General features: G+C 45.4%; 1 protein-coding gene across 5 annotated transcripts in view; it reads right to left on the reverse strand.

The window, feature by feature from the left end:
* Positions 1–18757, reverse strand: part of TTF1 (transcription termination factor 1) — a 59022-nt gene that overhangs the window by 33659 nt on the left and 6606 nt on the right. For all 5 annotated transcript variants that reach the window (XM_033960481.1, XM_033960482.1, XM_033960480.1 and 2 more), the window contains 3 exons: positions 14227–14450; positions 3324–3509; positions 1556–1634 (listed from right to left, as the gene is read on the reverse strand). In XM_033960481.1, the coding sequence (XP_033816372.1) occupies positions 1556–1634; positions 3324–3509; positions 14227–14450 (489 nt within the window). The remainder of the gene's footprint in view (positions 1–1555; positions 1635–3323; positions 3510–14226; positions 14451–18757) is intronic.

The raw sequence follows: 18757 nt of genomic DNA on the forward strand, positions 1-18757 counted from the left end.
AAGCAGCACCCTGCTTAGCTGCTACATCAATCCTGTAAAGCTTAGTAAAAGTATGCAAGGAGGACCAGATAGCAGCTCTATGAAATCTCCTCAAAAGAAAATCGCCAACTACTCTGCACACGAGGAAGAAACGCCTCTAGTAGAATGAGCCCTCACAGAAAGAGGGGACAGTTTTCCAGCAGCAATATAGGCAGATGAAATTGTTAATTGAAAGCTCATGTTGGATTTTTAATTGATAATCTGGTTTATTCCATTTTCGCATTTTGACTTAATTCTTGAATATAAAACTACAAAAAAATCCCACTTGTGACAATTTTGTGGGGGGAGGGACCTAAAGCCAACTGCCAAAAATTCACTTTCAGAGATCCCCCCAAAATCGCTGTCAAGCCCTTATTCACTGTGGCATGCTATGTGCTGGGAGTTGCATGAAGAAAGCTGCAACAGCTTAAAGGGATCCCTCTGCCTCTAACAATCCTTGGAAACTGAACTGCTGATCTTCTGACTGCCACTCCAGCCAGACTTATCAGAGGCTGCCTAACCCGATGCGCTTTGAACCCAATATAAAACAATTTAAATCATAACTAAAGACATTTTTGTTCCAAGACGCCTTTGGTTAATAACTGTCCTTTTAAGGGAGGCCAAAGTTTAAAAAAAAAATAAAAATTATTTATTTATTTATTTTTAAATTTGAATCAATTGTCATTTCTATCCAAACCTATTGTTTTAGCCTTTAATGTTTCATCTTTCCTATATCAATTGTAGTTCTTTCCCACTATCCTATTGTTTCTTTTCGTATGTTTTTGATCAAAGCGGTCTGTATGTTAGGACGTTAGTCTGTATCCCCCATTTTTGTGTTTTATTGTTATTTTATAACTTGTTTTTATGTAATTTTACATTGTCAACCGCTTAGAAACTCAAATAAGCAGTCTAAAAAATTTTTTAATAAACTTGAAACTTGACTTCTGCCATACCCGAGACATGCAGTGCACACAACCTGGCAGAGGAATGCAGTTGGCCCTGATCCCGGTTACACCTTCATGAAGCCACACAGCCTGCACTCCATCCCACTAGCGGATGAACATGGGGTGAGTCAGCTCCCAAAAGAACGGTTCCTGAGCCCTGATCTGATGATGCAGGCTGTCCAGGTGGGAGCACTGCCAGGCAGCCATCCCCCTGGAAAAAGACTTTATCTACAAAATCTGTGATCTCCCACAGCCAGAGCTGTCCCCACAGGGAACCTCTACAGCATGAAACTGTGAAAAAAAATAAAAAACACAAGCAGAAAAAACTGTCTCCTACTGTCTCGCTTGTAGGAAAGCAACTGGAGACCAGAAGGCAGTCCTGAGGTAAGAGGGGAGGGCTAGAAAAAATTATGTAAATGAGGCTTCCTACAAGCAATCTAGGAATAGAGTGTGATTGCACAAGAAAGGAATATTATTTCTTGGTGAAAAGTGTTCCCTCTTTAGGTCTCAAAATATCAGAGTATGTATTTACTCAGATTTGCTCTATGCTGGCAAATCTTGCTGAATTTAGAGGAAACCATCAATTCTCTTACCTTCCTTTGTAATTGTAGATATTAAATATCTTCTCTGCCCGCATCAACACCAGCTTACAGGTTCGAGGTATCCCCTCCGCTTAAAACAAAAACATAGATAGAAACACAAGTATCATTTAGAAACACATGTATCACTTACAAAAAGTTTACTAGGCTGCAAAGTATTCTTTGTGTCCATTAGACAATTATTAGCCAGCATGAGCTGTACAAACATGAAGTTTTCCAGATCTATCAGTACTTCTGAAACGGAGGGAAACTTGAAATAGAAAGGATGTCTGGTTTACTGAGAGAGCAATTCTCTCCTCACTCTGGCCATCACTGAAAATACAATAGCAGTTCTTACTAAGTGTGTCAATACCTACAGTTCAGCCTTTAAAATCTCTCTTAGGGTTTCATATAAAAGCTGTTTTAGAGCATAGTTTAGTATTTTAGGTCATATTTCAGAGTTCACTATAACATCAGTTAAGAGCATAGCTACCAGTCAAAGGAAGCTTCTATTAAGAGTTTAAACTTGTTAAAAGCACATCTTAGCCACTAAAAATAGGACGCGAAAGGTAGTGGTGGTTGGCAATTCCCTTCTGAGGGGTATAGAAGCATCCATCTGCCGAAAAAACATGATATCCTATGACGTATTCTGTCTGCCTGGAGCAAAGATTCAAGATACAAATGAAAAATGAACTTGCAGAACTATTGGTTAGTAATTTGTAATTTATCTTTAAAATCCAGCATGGTATCCAAAGACTGGAGGGCAACCAATGTAACACCAATTTTTAAAAAGGAATCCAAAGGAGATCTGGGAAATTATAGACAGGTGAGTAGCATCAGTACAGGGCAAAATGGTAGACTCATATGCTCTGTCATTTTGTGTTTTATAATATGTAAGAATGGATCATGAATCAAAACCAGCATTAATTCAGTCAAGGGAAATCTTGTCTCACCAATCTACCATATTTCTTCAAAGAGGTGAACAGCACGGGGAGGGGTCTAAGGCCCTGATTGGCTCAGGCACCTCGGGCTCCTCTCTTGGGAAGGGCCTGAGGCGCCTAAACCAATTAGGGACTTTCTTAGGAAGTCCCTGATTGCCCATTGTTTTGTCAAAGCAACTGCGAGAACAGCAATGATACCAGGACCCTGCCAAAGAGCCAGTCAATAACTGCAGGAATGGCAGCGCATAGCAGGCAAACAAACTCCTGAAAGCTGGCCTAACCATCCCAGAGCCCTAAGAAACCACTGAGGGAAGGGAGGGAAGAAGAGTAAATAATTGGCACGCACTTTTTTTTTTAACTGGAGAAAACAATAGGAGTCGGAATAAAAAAAACATGCAGTACTCACTGACTTGTTCCAACTTACTGTTACCTCCAATACCCTGAACTTTCTCTGGGTTTAAATTTCACTAGTGAGGGGGGAGGAAGAAGTTCAGGCTCATGCCAAATGGGACCACTTGGGTTTGGTAGGGAACTGGCATCACCAGCTGTATCCTGCAATAGGCACTCAGGAAGCCTAATTCCCTTGCTCACCTGAATCAGCAAAGCCAAAACAGAAGCCACCACTCTTGCAGCCACACTGCACAGGAGATGAACCAGGAGCAGGAGAAAACCTATCCATCAACCTACTAGAGATATAATATTGGATTGCCAGTGAGCATTCCATTTTATATATGACAGAGTTCAGCTTGGTGCTCTCTATCTCCACCTCTGGGTTCATCTGCTGATGTTGACAAGGAAGGACATACCACTCATTCATTCTATTTCAGTCATATTCTACTTACCAATCTGGAGTAAAAACTGATTCTGTAACTTTGCTTGTTTGATTGCAGCACTTTCTTCAGGGTATCGGTTGGGATTAAACAGTTTGTCTGCACAATCTATTCCAGTTAGCTCTAAGAAAATTTCCACATTTTTCTGTATCTGTTGATTTTCTTCCATGGTGAATCTACCGTGTTTTATAGGAATTCCTGGAAAAGAGAACATGGTCTGTTTGTTTCTTCTGTTAGAGCAAAAAAAGAGATTAGATTACCACCTTGCTAATATATTTTCTAGTAGATAGGTGTGTCATTCCATACGGACAGGTAATATCCTAGTGCTTGTGAGCCATGCAAAAGGAAACCACTCCAGCTTTGAATCCCTGTTATTTCACCAGAGGGCTCTGCTGCTTCCTTTTGTTTGTTCCAAAGCAGGCAATAGCTCCCTCAAGAAACACCTGTGAAGAACTCCCCGAAGAACAATTCTATTATGCATGTTAAACGCTGCCATTGAACAATTAAAACATGAAAACAAACCTTTATGCAGATCAAATAATGTAGAAAAGTCTATTCTGCATACCCTTAAGGTCCGACAGGCAACCAAATGTCAGGTTGGATACAAATTTTCTGAGACAGTAGCCAGGTGAAGGACACAAATGACAGGGCGGAGGTCCAGAATGACACACCTATGTACTAGAAAAGAAATTAGCAAGGTAAGAACCAATCTCTTTTTCTAATGCAATAGGTGTGTCATTCTGGACAGATGAGATGTACAAAAGCAGTTCCAGAATCTAAGGCAGGACCGCTGCCCGTAACACTGAGGACCCAAAGGCAGAGTCCTCCTTTGCTGCTACATCCACTCTATAAAACTTGGAAAACATATGTAGTGGACCAAGTTGCTGCCCTACAAATCTCCTCGGGGGATATTGCCTGTGCTTCTGCCCATGAAAACGACACTTCTAGTTGGATGTGCCTCTAGGGAAACTGGCAACTGCTTCTCACAAGCAATACATGCTGACAAAATGGCCCTAAGGACCTATCTGAAAATCGTGGCCTTGGAAGTCTGTGCATCGTACTTAGCTGGATTTGTCAACACGAAGAGATGATGAGATAGCCTGAACTTATTGGTGACCTCAAAATACCAGAGAAGCACTCTAACGTCCAACTTCTTCAGAATCCAGTCCTTCTTGGAACCTGTGGACTGGAACGCCGGCAATCCGACTTCCTGATTGACATGGAACGCCAAAATAACCTTCGGCAAAAAAGATGAACAGTGCATAAAGAAACTATAGCTTCAGTAAATTTAAGGAAAGGTTCTCTGCAAGAAAGAGACTGTAGCTCCGATACACTTCTGAGGTAATGGCCAAAGACGCTTCCTTCAGTGGCTCATATGGAGCTTGGCTGAGACACTGCAAAAGCCAACGTTAAGGTCCCATGAAAAGAATGGAGGTTTTACCAAGGGCTCGAGAAGCAGTGCTCCCTTTAGGAATCTGCTTATGTCAGGATGGAGATGCCAATGTAGCTCTTCAATCATGAGCCCTAAAACAAGAGAGACCAGCTAATTGGACTCTAAGGAGTGCCACTGTAAGCCCCTTGTCAAGGCAAGTATGTATGAAGGAAAGCTAACACCACAGAGACTGGAGCAGAAAAAGGTTCCTTCTTTTCTTTAACACAGCAGTGTTGGAAAGTTTTCCATGCCTTAGCATAGGCAGAGACTGTTGATGACTTTCTGGACCCGAGTAGAGTAGCAATGACCACCTCTGAGTAACCCTTGTGCGCTAATGCCTCACACTCAAGAGCCATGCAGTAAGAGCAAAGTGATCCAGATTTTCTATGACTACTGGTTCCTAAGATAAGAGATCAGGCTGCACTTGCAGTCCAAGACTGGGACCTGTCTGAAGACGCACCAGATCTCCATTACCATGGTCTGTGTGGCTAATCTGGAACCACAAGAATGACCTTTTCCCGATGGCTTGCGATCATGTGGAGGATTCTCCCTAACATGGGCCACAGTGGAAATTCTATGGCCATGGTTGGACCAGAGCGTTTAGTCCAACGCTTACAGGCTTGAACCTTCGACTGAAGAAGCCGTCTGCCTTCTCGTTCTGCACTTTTGCCATGAGGTTAAACATTCAGCGACGAACAATGGTTTGGAAGGCTGATAAAGACAGTGTTCACTCTCCCAGATCCAGTGTCTGTCTGCTGAGAAAATCGGCTTGGATATTTACCACTCCCGCTACATGTGCCATTGAGAGTGCCTGAAGATGAAGTTCTGCCCACTGGAACAGCAAGCAGGCTTCCAGACCCAGTTGGGCACTCTTGATGCCTCCCTGGTGATTGACATAGGCTACTGAAGTAGCCTTGTCTGAGAAGACTCAGACCACCCATCCTTCCAGAGTCTTCAACAGTTTTGCTAAGCCAGACGAATGGCTTGCAGTTCCAGCCTGTTGACCAACCATTTTCTCTGGGTGGTCAACCAACATCCCTGAATCAGATGACAATTACAATGAGCACCCCCCCCCCAGTCGGACAGGCTGGCATCTGTAGTTACAATTACCCAGGAAGCTATGCAGAGGGGTATGCCTCTAGCTAATGACCGAGGATGGAACCACTAGTCCAGGCCAGGGGATCTGCAGGGAGTCGACTGAGGTGACCAGTGCTATAACACATTGTGGAGAGGACACATGTGAGCTTTCGCCCAGAGAACGATGTCTACTGTGGCTGCCATGGAACACAAAACCTGGAGGTAGTGCCATACTGACAGGGCTGGCTTGGTTAGTAAGTTTGTTTTCTGAGAACAAAACTTCTGTCTGTGTGCCACTGGCAGATAGACATGGCTATCTGTCATTTTGAACAAGATACCCAGGTATTCCAAAAGACTGCAAAGGAGTCAGACCAATTATTCCGCAAGCAACTGAAAACCTGGCTTTTCGCTAAAATGTAATTCTATCCCCCCTTACTCTTCTCTTCTATATATAAGTTCATGTAAACCTTTTTTTTCCTTCTCTTCCTATATTATAAATTCTTGTAAACCGTGCCGAGCTCCACAACATCCGTGGAGATGATGCGGTATATAAACTTAAGGTTTAGTTTAGTTTAGACGGTTCTTTTGGAAATTCGCTATCCAACCTGAAGAACTTGGACCATGTGAGCCACTGCTTGTTCCCCTTCAGTAAACCATGGAGCTCTGATCAGCCAGTTGTCCAGGTATAATGAATCTGTAAGCCCATCATGCACAGATGGGCAGTCACTACTACTATCACCTTGGTGAACTTGCAAGTTGCTGTTGCTAGTCCAAAGGGAAGGGTCAAAAAAATAGTAATGATTTTCCAGAATGTGAAACCTCAGGAACTTTCAGTGTTCCGGAAATATGGAAATGTGCAAATAAGCCTCTGTCAAATCCAGAGAAGCTAGGAACTCCCCCAGTGCAATTGCCGCTATGATAGACTAAACTATGAAAGTGCGAACATGCGAAAGTGCGGAACTTTGAGCACCTTTATCTATTTGAGTAAGATCCAGAATGGGTCTCCAATCGTCTGAGCCTTTCTTTGGCACGATGAAGTATATGGTGTATTTGCCCAAGCCTAAATTTTCAGGTGGCACAGGCTTTATTGCCTGAATATCTAACACTGTGGCCTCCACCCTGCCTGCTTTTTCTGGTCTCCCCGCTGGGGAGTCCACATACCAGTCTGTTAAGGGCCAGGCAAATTCCAGCTTGTAACTGCTCTGAATGATTTCCAGTACCCAACAATCTGATATATGTGCCCAGGGCTGCACATAGTCCAAGAGCTGTCTCCCATTCTTGAGGGGAACCCACTCCGGACCTGGCATCATGTTTTTTTGGAGGTTGAAGGTGAGAACTAGCTTTGGAGGCTTGGAGGCTGAAGCAGGTGAGAACTGGCTTTGCCTGGGCCCCTGAGAACCTCTGTGTGGATCCTTAGAAGGATTGCCGAGAGACAGTTCCTCCTGAGTACTGCTGACAATGCCTGGAGCCACAAAAATTAAGAGTGCCCAGCCCCTTACCAAACAACATTTGTCCCTTGAAAGGAAGTCTACTGAGAGTAGCTTTGGAGGTGGAATCACCAGCCCATTGCCTAATCCAGAGCATTCTGTGGGCTGAGATCAAAGTGGAAACTTTGCTTATGACTCTGATAATGTCATAAAGAGTATCTGTCACATAATCTACCCCTGACAATAAGAGTTGAGGCAAAGGCTTGCTGCCTGCCAGCTCAAGACCCCACAACCTGGTATGACAGGCATGTGCCGCAAAGGAAGCTATTGTAGTTGATTTGATTGCAGGAATATGCATTTGGTAACCTGTGCTACCAAGGAATCCATCTTGGGCTGAGCGAACAGGTGGTGACTCCTTTGCCAGCGGTTAGAGCTGAGCCATAGTCCTGGCTACCTTAAGGGACCCTTCAGGAGAATCCCAATGCTCTATGACCAATACATTAATATAAGAATACCAGGGAAATGAAGAAGATTGGGTTCTCATGCCGCTCATTATAAAGCAGGGAGCAGAAGGCCATGCTGGGAGTCTAAATTTAACTCCCACAGAGAATCAGTAATCATCAAAGCCGAAGGTTTGAACAGATAGAGAACCATGGGATCATCCCCTTGATTGAAGGCCACCAATGGGTCTAATACACCTGTCTGCGACCCTGCATCTCCTGACAAGGAGGGTGCGCCCTGAGACAATAAGGGCATGATAAGACCCTTCATCTTCTGAATCTCCCTCTGAAGTTTCAAGTTTATTTAAATCTTGATGATATAACGGCTCATCAAATGTCTGAGCAGTTTACATTAAAAATAGGTAAATAAATAATAAATTTTTAAAAAAATCAAATACACAGATTACCAAAAAGACAAACAAATAAGATACACAAGGAGCATGGGGAGAAATACAGTATGTTGATAGAAAAGAAAACAAAGATAATCACAAAAGGAAAATGGGTATAGATTTAAAATAATCCAATCCTTTGTCTAAGTTTTAGTTAAAATAATCTCTTCCTTATTTTGGTCAAAAGAAAATGTGCCTCAGTGAAGATAGCCTTTTATTCTTATATTTGACTAGTGTTTAAGCCTGTTACATTAACAGGTGCAAGAGTAGATGTCTGTCTGTTTTTTATTTTTTTCTTTGTCTCTCTCTCTTCTTGGACGCTATCTGTCTGTCTTTCTTTCTGTCTCCCTGGCCCCCCGCCTGCCTATATTTCTTTGTTGTGCCATGTCTGCCTGTCTCTCCGTGGCCCCCTTCCTATGTCCATAGTGTCCCATCCTATGTCCTTAGTGCCCTCAATGCCTCCTTCCTATTTCCTTAGTGCCCCTTCCTATGTCCTTAGTGCCCTCAGTGCCTCCTATGTCCTTAGTGCCCTCAGTGTCTCCTATGTTCTTAGTGCCCCTTCCTATGTCCTTAGTACTTCCTTCCCATGTCCTTAGTGGCCCCAGTGCCTCCTTCCCATGTCCTTAGTGCCCCCAGTGCCTCCGTCCTGTGTCCTTAGTGCCCCATTGTCAAAGTCCTGTGTCCTTGGTGCCCCATTGTCTCCTTCCTGTGTCCTTAGTGCCCCCAGTGTCTCCTTCCCATGTCCTTAGTGCCCTCAGTGCCTCCTATGTCCTTAGTGCCCCCAGTGCCTCCTTCCTAGGTCCTTAGTGCCCCCAGTGCCTCCTTCCTATGTCCCCCTCACTGCCTTCCAAACTTTGTCCCACCCCCACCCTCCCTGCCTCCAAAGCCCCTTTGCAGTATAACCCTTGAGAACAATGTTTCCATCTTCCCCTCCCCGCCACTACTACCACTGTGCAGCCGACCCCACTGACCCTCCCATTGCGAGTCGACCGACCGGCCTCCCAGCTCTGGCAGCGTCCGCAGTGCTCTGGGCGCACTGCTTTGCAGCCTTCTGCTGCCTTGATTTCCTCTGCCAAGTCTCTGATGATGTCATCAGGGACGCGGCTGAGGAAATTGGGGCGGTGGAGGGCCGCGAGGCAGCGTGTTTGAAGTGCTGCGGGCGCTGCTAGAGGCGGGAGGTTTGTGGTCGTCTCGCAGTGGGAGGGTCAACGGGGGTTCGGGTGCGGCGGGGGTGGGCGACGACGATGACGAACTGGCTTACAGGAAAACAGAACCCTAGGCGCGCATGCGCACTCCTACTTGCCAGGGACCTACTGATCACAGAACACGCAAGTGGGAGTGCGCATGCGCGCTTAGGGTTTTATTATAGATAGGCATCTTTAAATAAAAAAAGCTTTAAGGCTAGATTTAAATCTGTCAGTGAAGTTTCGTGATGAAGATAGGAAGGCAGAGCCCCCTCGAACCTAGCCAGTGAGACAAGACGCACCCTGGGAGCCCCCCACCCATTTGTAGACCTTCAGGTGCACTGCCCAACTTCCCTTTGGAAGTTTGGCTGTCCTGAAAGGCTCTCCACATCCAATTAACAAATTCCGGAGTAAATGCTGTACTAGGCAGTGCTGAGTCTTAAGAGGACTCCAGCTTACTTGGGCTCAGTGGGCTTCAGGTCCCTGTGTTTAGGACACACACCATTCCAGGGCTCTAAAAGAAATTTAGCCTCAACTAACAGTTTCCTGCCTGTTCCAGTAGGCTAAGCTGATCACTACTGCTCCTCCCCTTCACATGCTGTGTGGAACGTGATTCAAGGGTGCTCTTCAGGCATTTATCCAGCGCAAACCTGGTATGAATTAGGGTTAAAGAGCCAGGGGACTGTGTCTCTGCCATTTTTGAAGCAAACCAAAGTGAATTGAAGCTTTTAGAGAACTTAAAAAAAAAAAAAAATCAGGACATTCAAGATGGGTGCTGTAGCATAACATAACATAACTATTTTCTTCTATACCACCATAACCAAAAAGATTTCTAGGCGGTATACACAAAAGAAAGCTGGACAATCAGCGAAATACAGAAATGATATAGAAATACAAAGTGTTTCATAAAAGGATACAAAATACAAACATTTAATTAAAATACAATTTTTAGTAATGATGACCTGTGTTAGGAGATGAATTTATCAAACAGCGTCGTCTTAATTGCTTTCTAAATAAAAACAAAACAGTAAGACAACATAGCTTGACAAATGCATTTACCTAACCAAGACTGCTGTTTACCTGCTTGAAACACTAGGATTCTGTCCAAAAAAGTCTTGTATCTACAACCATTAGTTTTTGAGTAAGTGAATAAGTGTAAACTTCTAGTTTCCCTCGTCAGACTATACAGCACAAAGTGTGAGAGAATGTAAGTTGGAGACAGCCCCAAGATCAGCTTAAAACAAATACAAGAAAATGTACATAATATTTGTGCCTCCAACAGCGACCAGTGCAGCAAACGATAGTAAGGACTAATGTGGTCATTCTTCTTCAAACCAAAAATCAATCGGACAGCCGTATTCTGAATTATCCTCAATTTCCTTAATAATTTCTTAGGGGCCCCTAAGTAAATAATATTACAATAATCCAGAATAGATAAAATTAATGCCTGTACCAGTAATCTAAACGATAAAGGTTCAAAATATTTTTTTTAATGGTCTTTAACTTGCATAGTGCAAAAAAGCATTTTTTAATCACTAAATTAGTATGTTCCATCAGTGTTAAATGGCGGTCTAGTGTGACTCCCAAGATTTTAATAGATTTAGAAATCGGGTAGTCATGGCACAAAAAAGCGGCTCCACACTAAAACAAAAAGAAAAAACTAGTGATTTTAGAGGTTTGGGAGGACCCTAAAGGGACAGGCAGAAACCTTTAGGAATAGGACTTACAGACCCCCCCCCAATTTTCCTCATAGGCTGTAACAGCCTTTGAGGAGGAGTGTGTGGCGTAGTGGTTGAAGCTACAGCCTCAGCACCCTGGGGTTGTGGGTTCAAACCCCGCGCTGCTCCTTGTGACCCTGGGCAAGTCACTTAATCCTCCATAGCCCCGGGTACGTTAGATAGATTGTGAGCCCACTGGGACAGATAGGGAAAATGCTTGAGTACCTGATTGTAAAAACCGCTTAGATAACCTTGACAGGCGGTATATAAAATCCGAATAAAACTTGAAACCTTACTCACTGTGATCTGTGTTGGCAATGTGCTACAGCCTGCCTGCTTCAAAAGTAGCTGGATCTAGAAGAAAATCACTGCCTCACAACAAAACTTCCTTCCAGCACTGAACCTTCGGGCTGCCAGTCTGACTGGTGTCTGACTGAGCCTCCAACCTACACAGACACGAAAGAGGGAAGGCAAAACGCAGTCGGCATGCTGCAAGACTCCGCTAAGCCCACTATGGATACTTAACAGCCTGTGCTTAAGCACATGCAAAGCAGTAGGAAGCAATGCTACAAGGGGTAAGGACCCTGAGCTCCAGAAAGATTTCTGCAGACTGGCCACAGGTATCACAAGGGATTGGCCCGTCAGCTGCATACTGTAGTCTGCTTCTCTTCCATGTAGGCAGAGCTGTACCCTCAACTAGGGGAGCTCTCAACACTGAAAGGAAGCAAAAAGATCACAAAAAGACAAAAAAACAAACCAGACAAAAATATAGAGTACATCAGAAAAACTCTTCTGGGAGGAGTGTGTGGTGAAGTGGTTACAGCTACAGCCTCAGCACGTCAAGTTTGTAGGTTCAAACCCTGGGCAAGTCACTTAATCTTCCACTGCCCCAGGTACAATAGATAGATTGTGAGCCCACCAGGACAGATATGGAAATGCTTGAGTACCTGTATGTAAACTGCTTTGAGAGAGGAAATAGAAGGAGGAAGAGAGGGAGAACGAAGACCAGTGAAGGGAGAAGAAAGAGATGCCAGAGGAAGGGAAGGAGGGGAAGAAAAGGAGATACCAGCCCAGGAGGAGGGAAGGAGACAGATGCCAGACAAAGGACAGGGAGGGAGGAAAAGGAAGAAGAGGAGATGTTAGATCATGGAGGGAGAGATGGAAGGGAAGGAGAAGAGAGAGATGCCAGGGCATTGGGGGAGGGAAGGTGTGGAGGCACAGGGGAGCAGTGGAGGAGAAAAGGCCTGGTCTGGAGTAGAGGTCTGCATGGGAACGTGGATCATGGGAATCCCACGGGTCCCGTGAGAATCCCTAGGCCCACGGGACTCCCATGGGGACCCCTCCAAGGCCCACGGGACTCCCACGGGGAAGGAACTGGGGTTCCTATCTTCCCAACTTGAGGCCTACCTTGTTTCTGGTCTGGCGCTGCACTGAGCTACGCGTCCCGACGAATCAGCAGCATGTCACATAGACATGGAGCTCATCACATAGGCAGTAAGCTCAGCACAGGCACACATTGGTTCAGCTGCAGCACAACGGGCCAATCACAAATGAACTCAGAGTTCTAAGATCATTTGTGATTGGCCCATTGTGCTGCAGCTGAACCAATGTGTGCCTGTGCTGAGCTTACTGCCTATGTGATGAGCTCCAGAGGAGGGAGAGCCGGCGGCCGAGTTGCTGCTTCTAGGTGCTGCGGTGCTTCACTTTCCATTGCCTTTGTGCAGCCGCCCAGCTGCGTTCTGCCCTGCCTCCACCTGAGCTGGCCAAAGTTGCGCGGGGTAAGTGTGGGCACTGGGTCTGGAGAAGGGAAGGACCTCGGGGGGTGGGGGGCAGGCCAGGCCAGAACCCTGCACCTCCCCCTCCATGGCTCCCCGCTGCCATGGTGAAGGTGGCTGCAGCTCCTGGGCACTGGGGTGGCTGGCTGGGAGAGGGCCTACTCCCCCTGCCAAACCACTTGGCAGGAGCTGGCTGGTGCTGCTGAGGTCAGGTTAGTAGGGAAGGAGGAAAGGCCTGGTGAGTGCTGGGACTTGGCATGCATATGACAGGTGGGAGAAGAAAGATAGAAGAGTCAATTTGGCAGGGTTAGGCAGGGGTAGGCTTGGGATTGTGAGAGGACAGCTAGGGGGAAGGGAGAGGGAAGTGACAGGCAGGCCAGGGTGAGGAGAAGAAATAGTGAGAGCTAGCATGAAGGGAGAGAGTAAGGTGACAGGGAGAGGAGGGGGGCACAAGATAGCAAAAACAAGTAAGCAGACAGTATGGCTAATATGAGAGCTAGCAAAAGGGACGGGTGACGACCATCATAAGGGTAGGGAGAATGAGGCAATGGTGACATGGAGCATGGGATGACAGGTGGTTAGAGAATAAGGTGGCAAACAGGCCAGCCAAGGTGATAGCCTTCCACCTTGGGCAGAGAGAGGTAGGGAGAGTGAAGTGGCAGGCTGGATGGGGTAAAGGGGAAGGGAGAGAATCTGGTGACAGGAACAGGCATAAGGGGCTACAAAGATGATGGTGACAGGATCAGGGGTAGGGAGAGTGTGGTGATAGTGACGAGGAAGCAAGTGGGCCAGTGTGATGGTTCGGGAGGTTGTGTTCTGTATGTATGAAGAGGACTGTTTTCTTTTAGCTTTGACTATGCAGGATCGATCTGTATTAATCTGGCTTCAGTTTAACAATGGGTATATTAATGTTCTAATGCTCACTGCAGTGTTTATGATGCTCCCTTTTCCTAGGTGTACCCTTGCTTTGTGACTCATGGATTATTACTAAAAATATTTTTTATAGAGAGGAGGAGTATTAAAAAAATGAGGGGGGTGTTAAAAAATGATTGTATTTTATTATTGGTTTAAATCAGTGGTTCCCAAACTTGTCCTGGGGGACCCCCAGCCAGTCAGGTTTTCAAGATATCACTAATGAATATGCATGAGAGATTTGCATATAATGGAAGTGACAGGTATGCAAATCTCTCTCATGCATATTCAGCCCTTGGAAAATATCTCATGGTCCAGGAAGTCAAAACGCTCTCGATGACACCATCTCATGTATATTCATTGTGAATATCCTGAAAACCTAACTGGTAAGGGGTACTCCTGGACTGACTAAGTGCCCTAGGTACAGATTGTAATGACACCAACTTCCAGCACCATTTACTGAATCTGGTCCATATTGACAATTCCCTCCCCAAGGCTCACCAAGCTTTTTGAACACCTGAAATCTTGGCAAGTCATTCTTCAACAAAGATAACACTGTAGTATGACACAAGCTCCTCACATGAGGAATGAACTCTTCCATCTTCTTTAGGGCTGCTTCATGACAGTCTAAAAGGTTAAGAGAAGTCACTGGCTGTGTTTCTTCTTGTGCCGTCTCTACAGAAGCTATTTTTCCACTGCTTTTAGACATCAAAGACAACTGCAACCTAGGAAAAATTAAAAATATACAATATATGACTTTCACTTATCCCGTGGAAAACACAGAAAAGACCAGATCAGAAGCTTTAGATCAGGAAATTAATTGTGAGCAAACCCTTAGTTTTTTGTTTTGGACATTTTGCAGGTTGTGATAAGATTTATGCAAAGATGCTGGCAATCTACTTGAACTTTTGAGATGATGGAACTCACTTTATCCAGCGACACCTTTCTGCTTCTGTCCTCTCTGAAAACATGTTTAAGCAACTTGTCAAAATGACAAGTATGATGATTACTGTGTTAGTTTTTGGATATGTGGAAATAAAAGATCAAGAAACAGGATGTAGATGATAGTTTACTACTGAACCAACTTAATACATTTCATGATTATTGCTGAAAGCTACACTCTCTTCATCAGATCAAATCCGTAGATGTACTTTATACAGTAAAAAGAGATTAGGTTCTTGACTTGCTAATATCTTTTCTAGTAGATCGATGTGTCATTCTGTACAGTAGGGTTTTTCAAGTATTCAACTTCTCCTCCTCCAGAGGGCTCTGCTGCTCCCTTCAGTTTGTACAAAAGCAGGCAATAGTCCTATATAGCCATGAGATTGATAGGGTTTGGAATGCTTTTGCGGATAATGTTCACTCTCCAGAGTCTTAATGTCTGCCTGCTGAGGTAATTAGCCTGGACATTGCCCACTCCCGCTACATGCCCTGTGGAAATCGCTTGATATAAGAACATAAGAAACGCCTTCACCGGATCAGACCTAGGTCCATCTAGTCCGGCGATCCGCACACGCGGAAGCGCGGTTAGGTGCTCTCTGTTGGAGGCCCGGATTTCCGACGATGGAGCTCTGCTCAATTTGAACAAGTGGGTTTCTAGACACAGCTAGGCACTTTTGGTGCCTCTTTGGCAATTGACATACGCCACTGCTGTAGCATTGTCTAAGAACATTCAGACCGCCTGTCCCTCCAGACTCTTTTCCAGCTTCTGTAATGCCAAATCGAATGGCGTGAAGCTTCAGCCTGTTGATTAACTACTTTCCTTGGGAGGCCAACCACTACCCCTAAAATGGGCACTCACTGCAATGACCTCCCCAGCCAAATAGGCTGGCATCTGTTGTCAGAATAATCCACGAGGTTATCCAGAGGGGTATGCCTCACAGAAACAACTGTGGACGGAGCCACCAAGACATGCTGATGTGGGATTTCGGGGTCTACCTGAAGAGAGTCCATTTGAAGAGACCACTGAGACAACAGTGTGTTCTGAAGAGGACACATGTGAGTTTTTGCCCAAGTAACTACATCTATAGTGGCTTCCATGGAGCCTAGCACCTGGAGGTAGGGCCATGCTGACAGGACTGGCCTGGCCATTATCTCTATAATCTGAGAGCAAACTTTCTGTCTGTGTGGCTCTGGAAGATAAAACAAGATCTTTTGCTGTGTCGAATAGACCTCCCAGGTATTCCAGGGATTGGGATGGAACTAGTTGGCTCTTGCGAAAATTCACTATCCAGCACAGGCTCTGCAAGACCTGGACCACTTCCGAGAACGATGGGGCTCTGATCAGCCAATTGTCCGGGTACGAATGAAATTATAATCCTGCCCTGCAGAGATGCACAGCAACCATCAGCATCACCTTAGTGAAAGTGTGGGGTGCTAATTGTCAGACCAAAGGGAAGCGCTGAGAACTGGAAATGTTTCTCCAGGAGATGGCATCTTAGGAACTTCCTGTGTTCCGGAAATATGCAGGTAAGCTTCTGTCAAATCTAGGGAAGCCAGAAATTCCCCAGGTGCTACCACTGCGATGACTGATCACCCTGTTTCCATGAGAAAGCATGAAACTTTCAGAGCTGCCTTGACATGTGTGAGATCCAATATGGGTCTCCAATCTTCTGAGCCTTTCTTGGGCACTATAAAGTATATGGAGTATCTACTTGAGCCCGATTCTTAGGACAGCACAGGCTCTTTGGCTTGAAGTTCTACCAGTCTCTGCCCTGTTGCTAAGACTTTGCTTGCTTCCTCTGGCTGCCTTGCTGGAGAGTCCACAAACCAATCTGTTAAGGGATAGGCAAACTCGAGCTCGTAACCTCCCTGAACGATTTCTAGGACCCAATGGTTTGACGAAATCTGTGCCCAGGCCTCCGCATAATCCAAGAGCTTTACTCCTATCCTCAGGGCACAGGTTGCGGTCCTGTTGACATTGTGCTTTCTTGGTTGCTGGAGTGGGATGAGATTTGGAAGCTTGGTTTTGTCTCGGTCTGTAAATCTCAGTCTTCATCCCCGATAGGATCTCCAAGATGAGGCTCCTCCTGAGTTTTTGACAAAAACACCTGGAACTATGAAAATTAGACCACCCAGAACCTGTCACGTAGAGATTTTGGCCGATAATTTGTCATGATGGCTATAAGAACATCGGTCCTTTAAGTGAAGCCTGATGGGTGGAATCTCCTGTCCATTGCTTGATCCAGAGCATTCTGCAGGCTGAGATCGAATAAACCAAGACTTTGCTCATGGCACCAATGTCGTCATAGATAGCAATCACCAAATAATCCACACCTGCTAGCATAAGCTGAGGCAAAGGTTTGCCCTTTGCCAGGGTAAACCCACGCATCTTGGCATGACATGTGTGCCATAAAAGAATCTGCTATAGCTGCAATTCCTAAAGTCAGCACCTCAAACTGCCTTTTCAGGACCATATCTACTCTGCAATCCTGCATATCCTTTAATACTACGCCTCCCTCATTTGGTAGGGACTTGAGCTTGGTCACTTTGGCTACCAAGGAATCCACTTTCGGCTGAGTGAACATCTGACGACACTCAGCTTTGCCATTATTTTGAAAAGTTCTCTTTAGCATCCCAGTGCTCCCTGACTAAAACACTCATTTTCAGGATGCCAGGGAAACATCTTAGGCTATGCTCTTAGCACACTCAGGATAGAACACTGAGTGGACGGTTCCTGGTTGGGGGGGGTTCTAACTAATTCTTGCAGAGAGTTGGTAATGAGCTCTAACTGCCTCGCAGGTTTGAAGAACCTGCGTACTGTGGGGTCTTCCCCTTGGTCAAGGGCCATCACCGCTTCTTGCGTATTTGCTCCAATTTGTGGTCCTGAATCTTCCAGCAGAGAAGACTCGCTCTGCGAGAGGAATAGCATACATTATGATCCCTCGTCTTCAGCGACTCTGTCAGAAAGATCCCGGCCAGCCTCTTGTAATTGGAACAGATACGCCCTGGGAAACCACAGCTCCTGTGAGGATCTTGGCTATCCAAATAAGCTATCCATATAAAATTCATAAATTCAGGAGAAAAAGCTTTACTGGGCAGTGCTGAGTCCCCTTAAGGTAACTCCAGCTTATGTTTCAGGCTCCATGGCTTCCATGCTTAAGTAAGCCGCTGTTGTGGGGCTCTGAAGAGATTTTCAGCTGGCAGACAGGCTCCCTAATGTCTCCTCAGCCCCCCCCCCCCCAATGTGTCCTCAGCCCTAAAGACCTGAAGGGAAGCTAAGGGCCACCGTGGGAGTGGACTGCTGGGCACGATGGACCATTGGTCTGACTCAGCAGTGGCAATTCTTATCTCTCTAAAGTTAAAAGGGGATATATTCCAGACAAACGTGAGGAAGTTCTTCTTCACCCAGAGAGTGGTAGAAATCTGGAACGCTCTTTCAGAGGCTGTTATAGGGGAAAACACCCTCCAGGGATTCAAGACAAAGTTAGACAAGTTCCTGCTGAATCAGAACATACCCAGGTAATGCTAGATTCAATTAGGGCACTGTTCTTTGACCTAAGGGCCGCCATGGGAGCAGACTGCTGGGCACAATGGACCACTTGTCTGACCCAGCAGCGGCAATTCTTATGTTCTAAGTCCAAAGCTCTCACAACCTCTTCACGTGCAACGCTGCATGTGGCGCAAGGGTACTTCAGTGTTCATCTAGCACAAATTTGGCATGACTTAGGGCCAAAAAAAGCCAGAGGGCTCCATCCCTGCCAGTTTTGAGGCAAAATGAAAATTTTTGAAGAGTCTGGTTTGAAAAATATGAGAAGAAAACAAAAAGGGAAATCCAAGATGGCTGCCACGGTAGTGTATTGGCGCCCAAAAAAATGTCTTAAGAATTCCTTAGCTAATAAACTCTGAAACTGGATATTAGATGTAGGGAACCCTATAGGAAGTGGCAGAAACCTTTAAAATCAGCTCTTTCAGACACCCCTCCCCCACTTCAAGAATTTGTCCTATCTGTCCCAGTGGGCTCACAGTCTATCTAATATACCTATTATGATAATATAGGACGTGTCTCACCAACAGCTCCTCAGTCATCTCA

The sequence above is a fragment of the Geotrypetes seraphini genome, chromosome 10 (genome assembly GCF_902459505.1).
Source record: "Geotrypetes seraphini chromosome 10, aGeoSer1.1, whole genome shotgun sequence".
Lineage (NCBI taxonomy): Eukaryota > Metazoa > Chordata > Amphibia > Gymnophiona > Dermophiidae > Geotrypetes > Geotrypetes seraphini.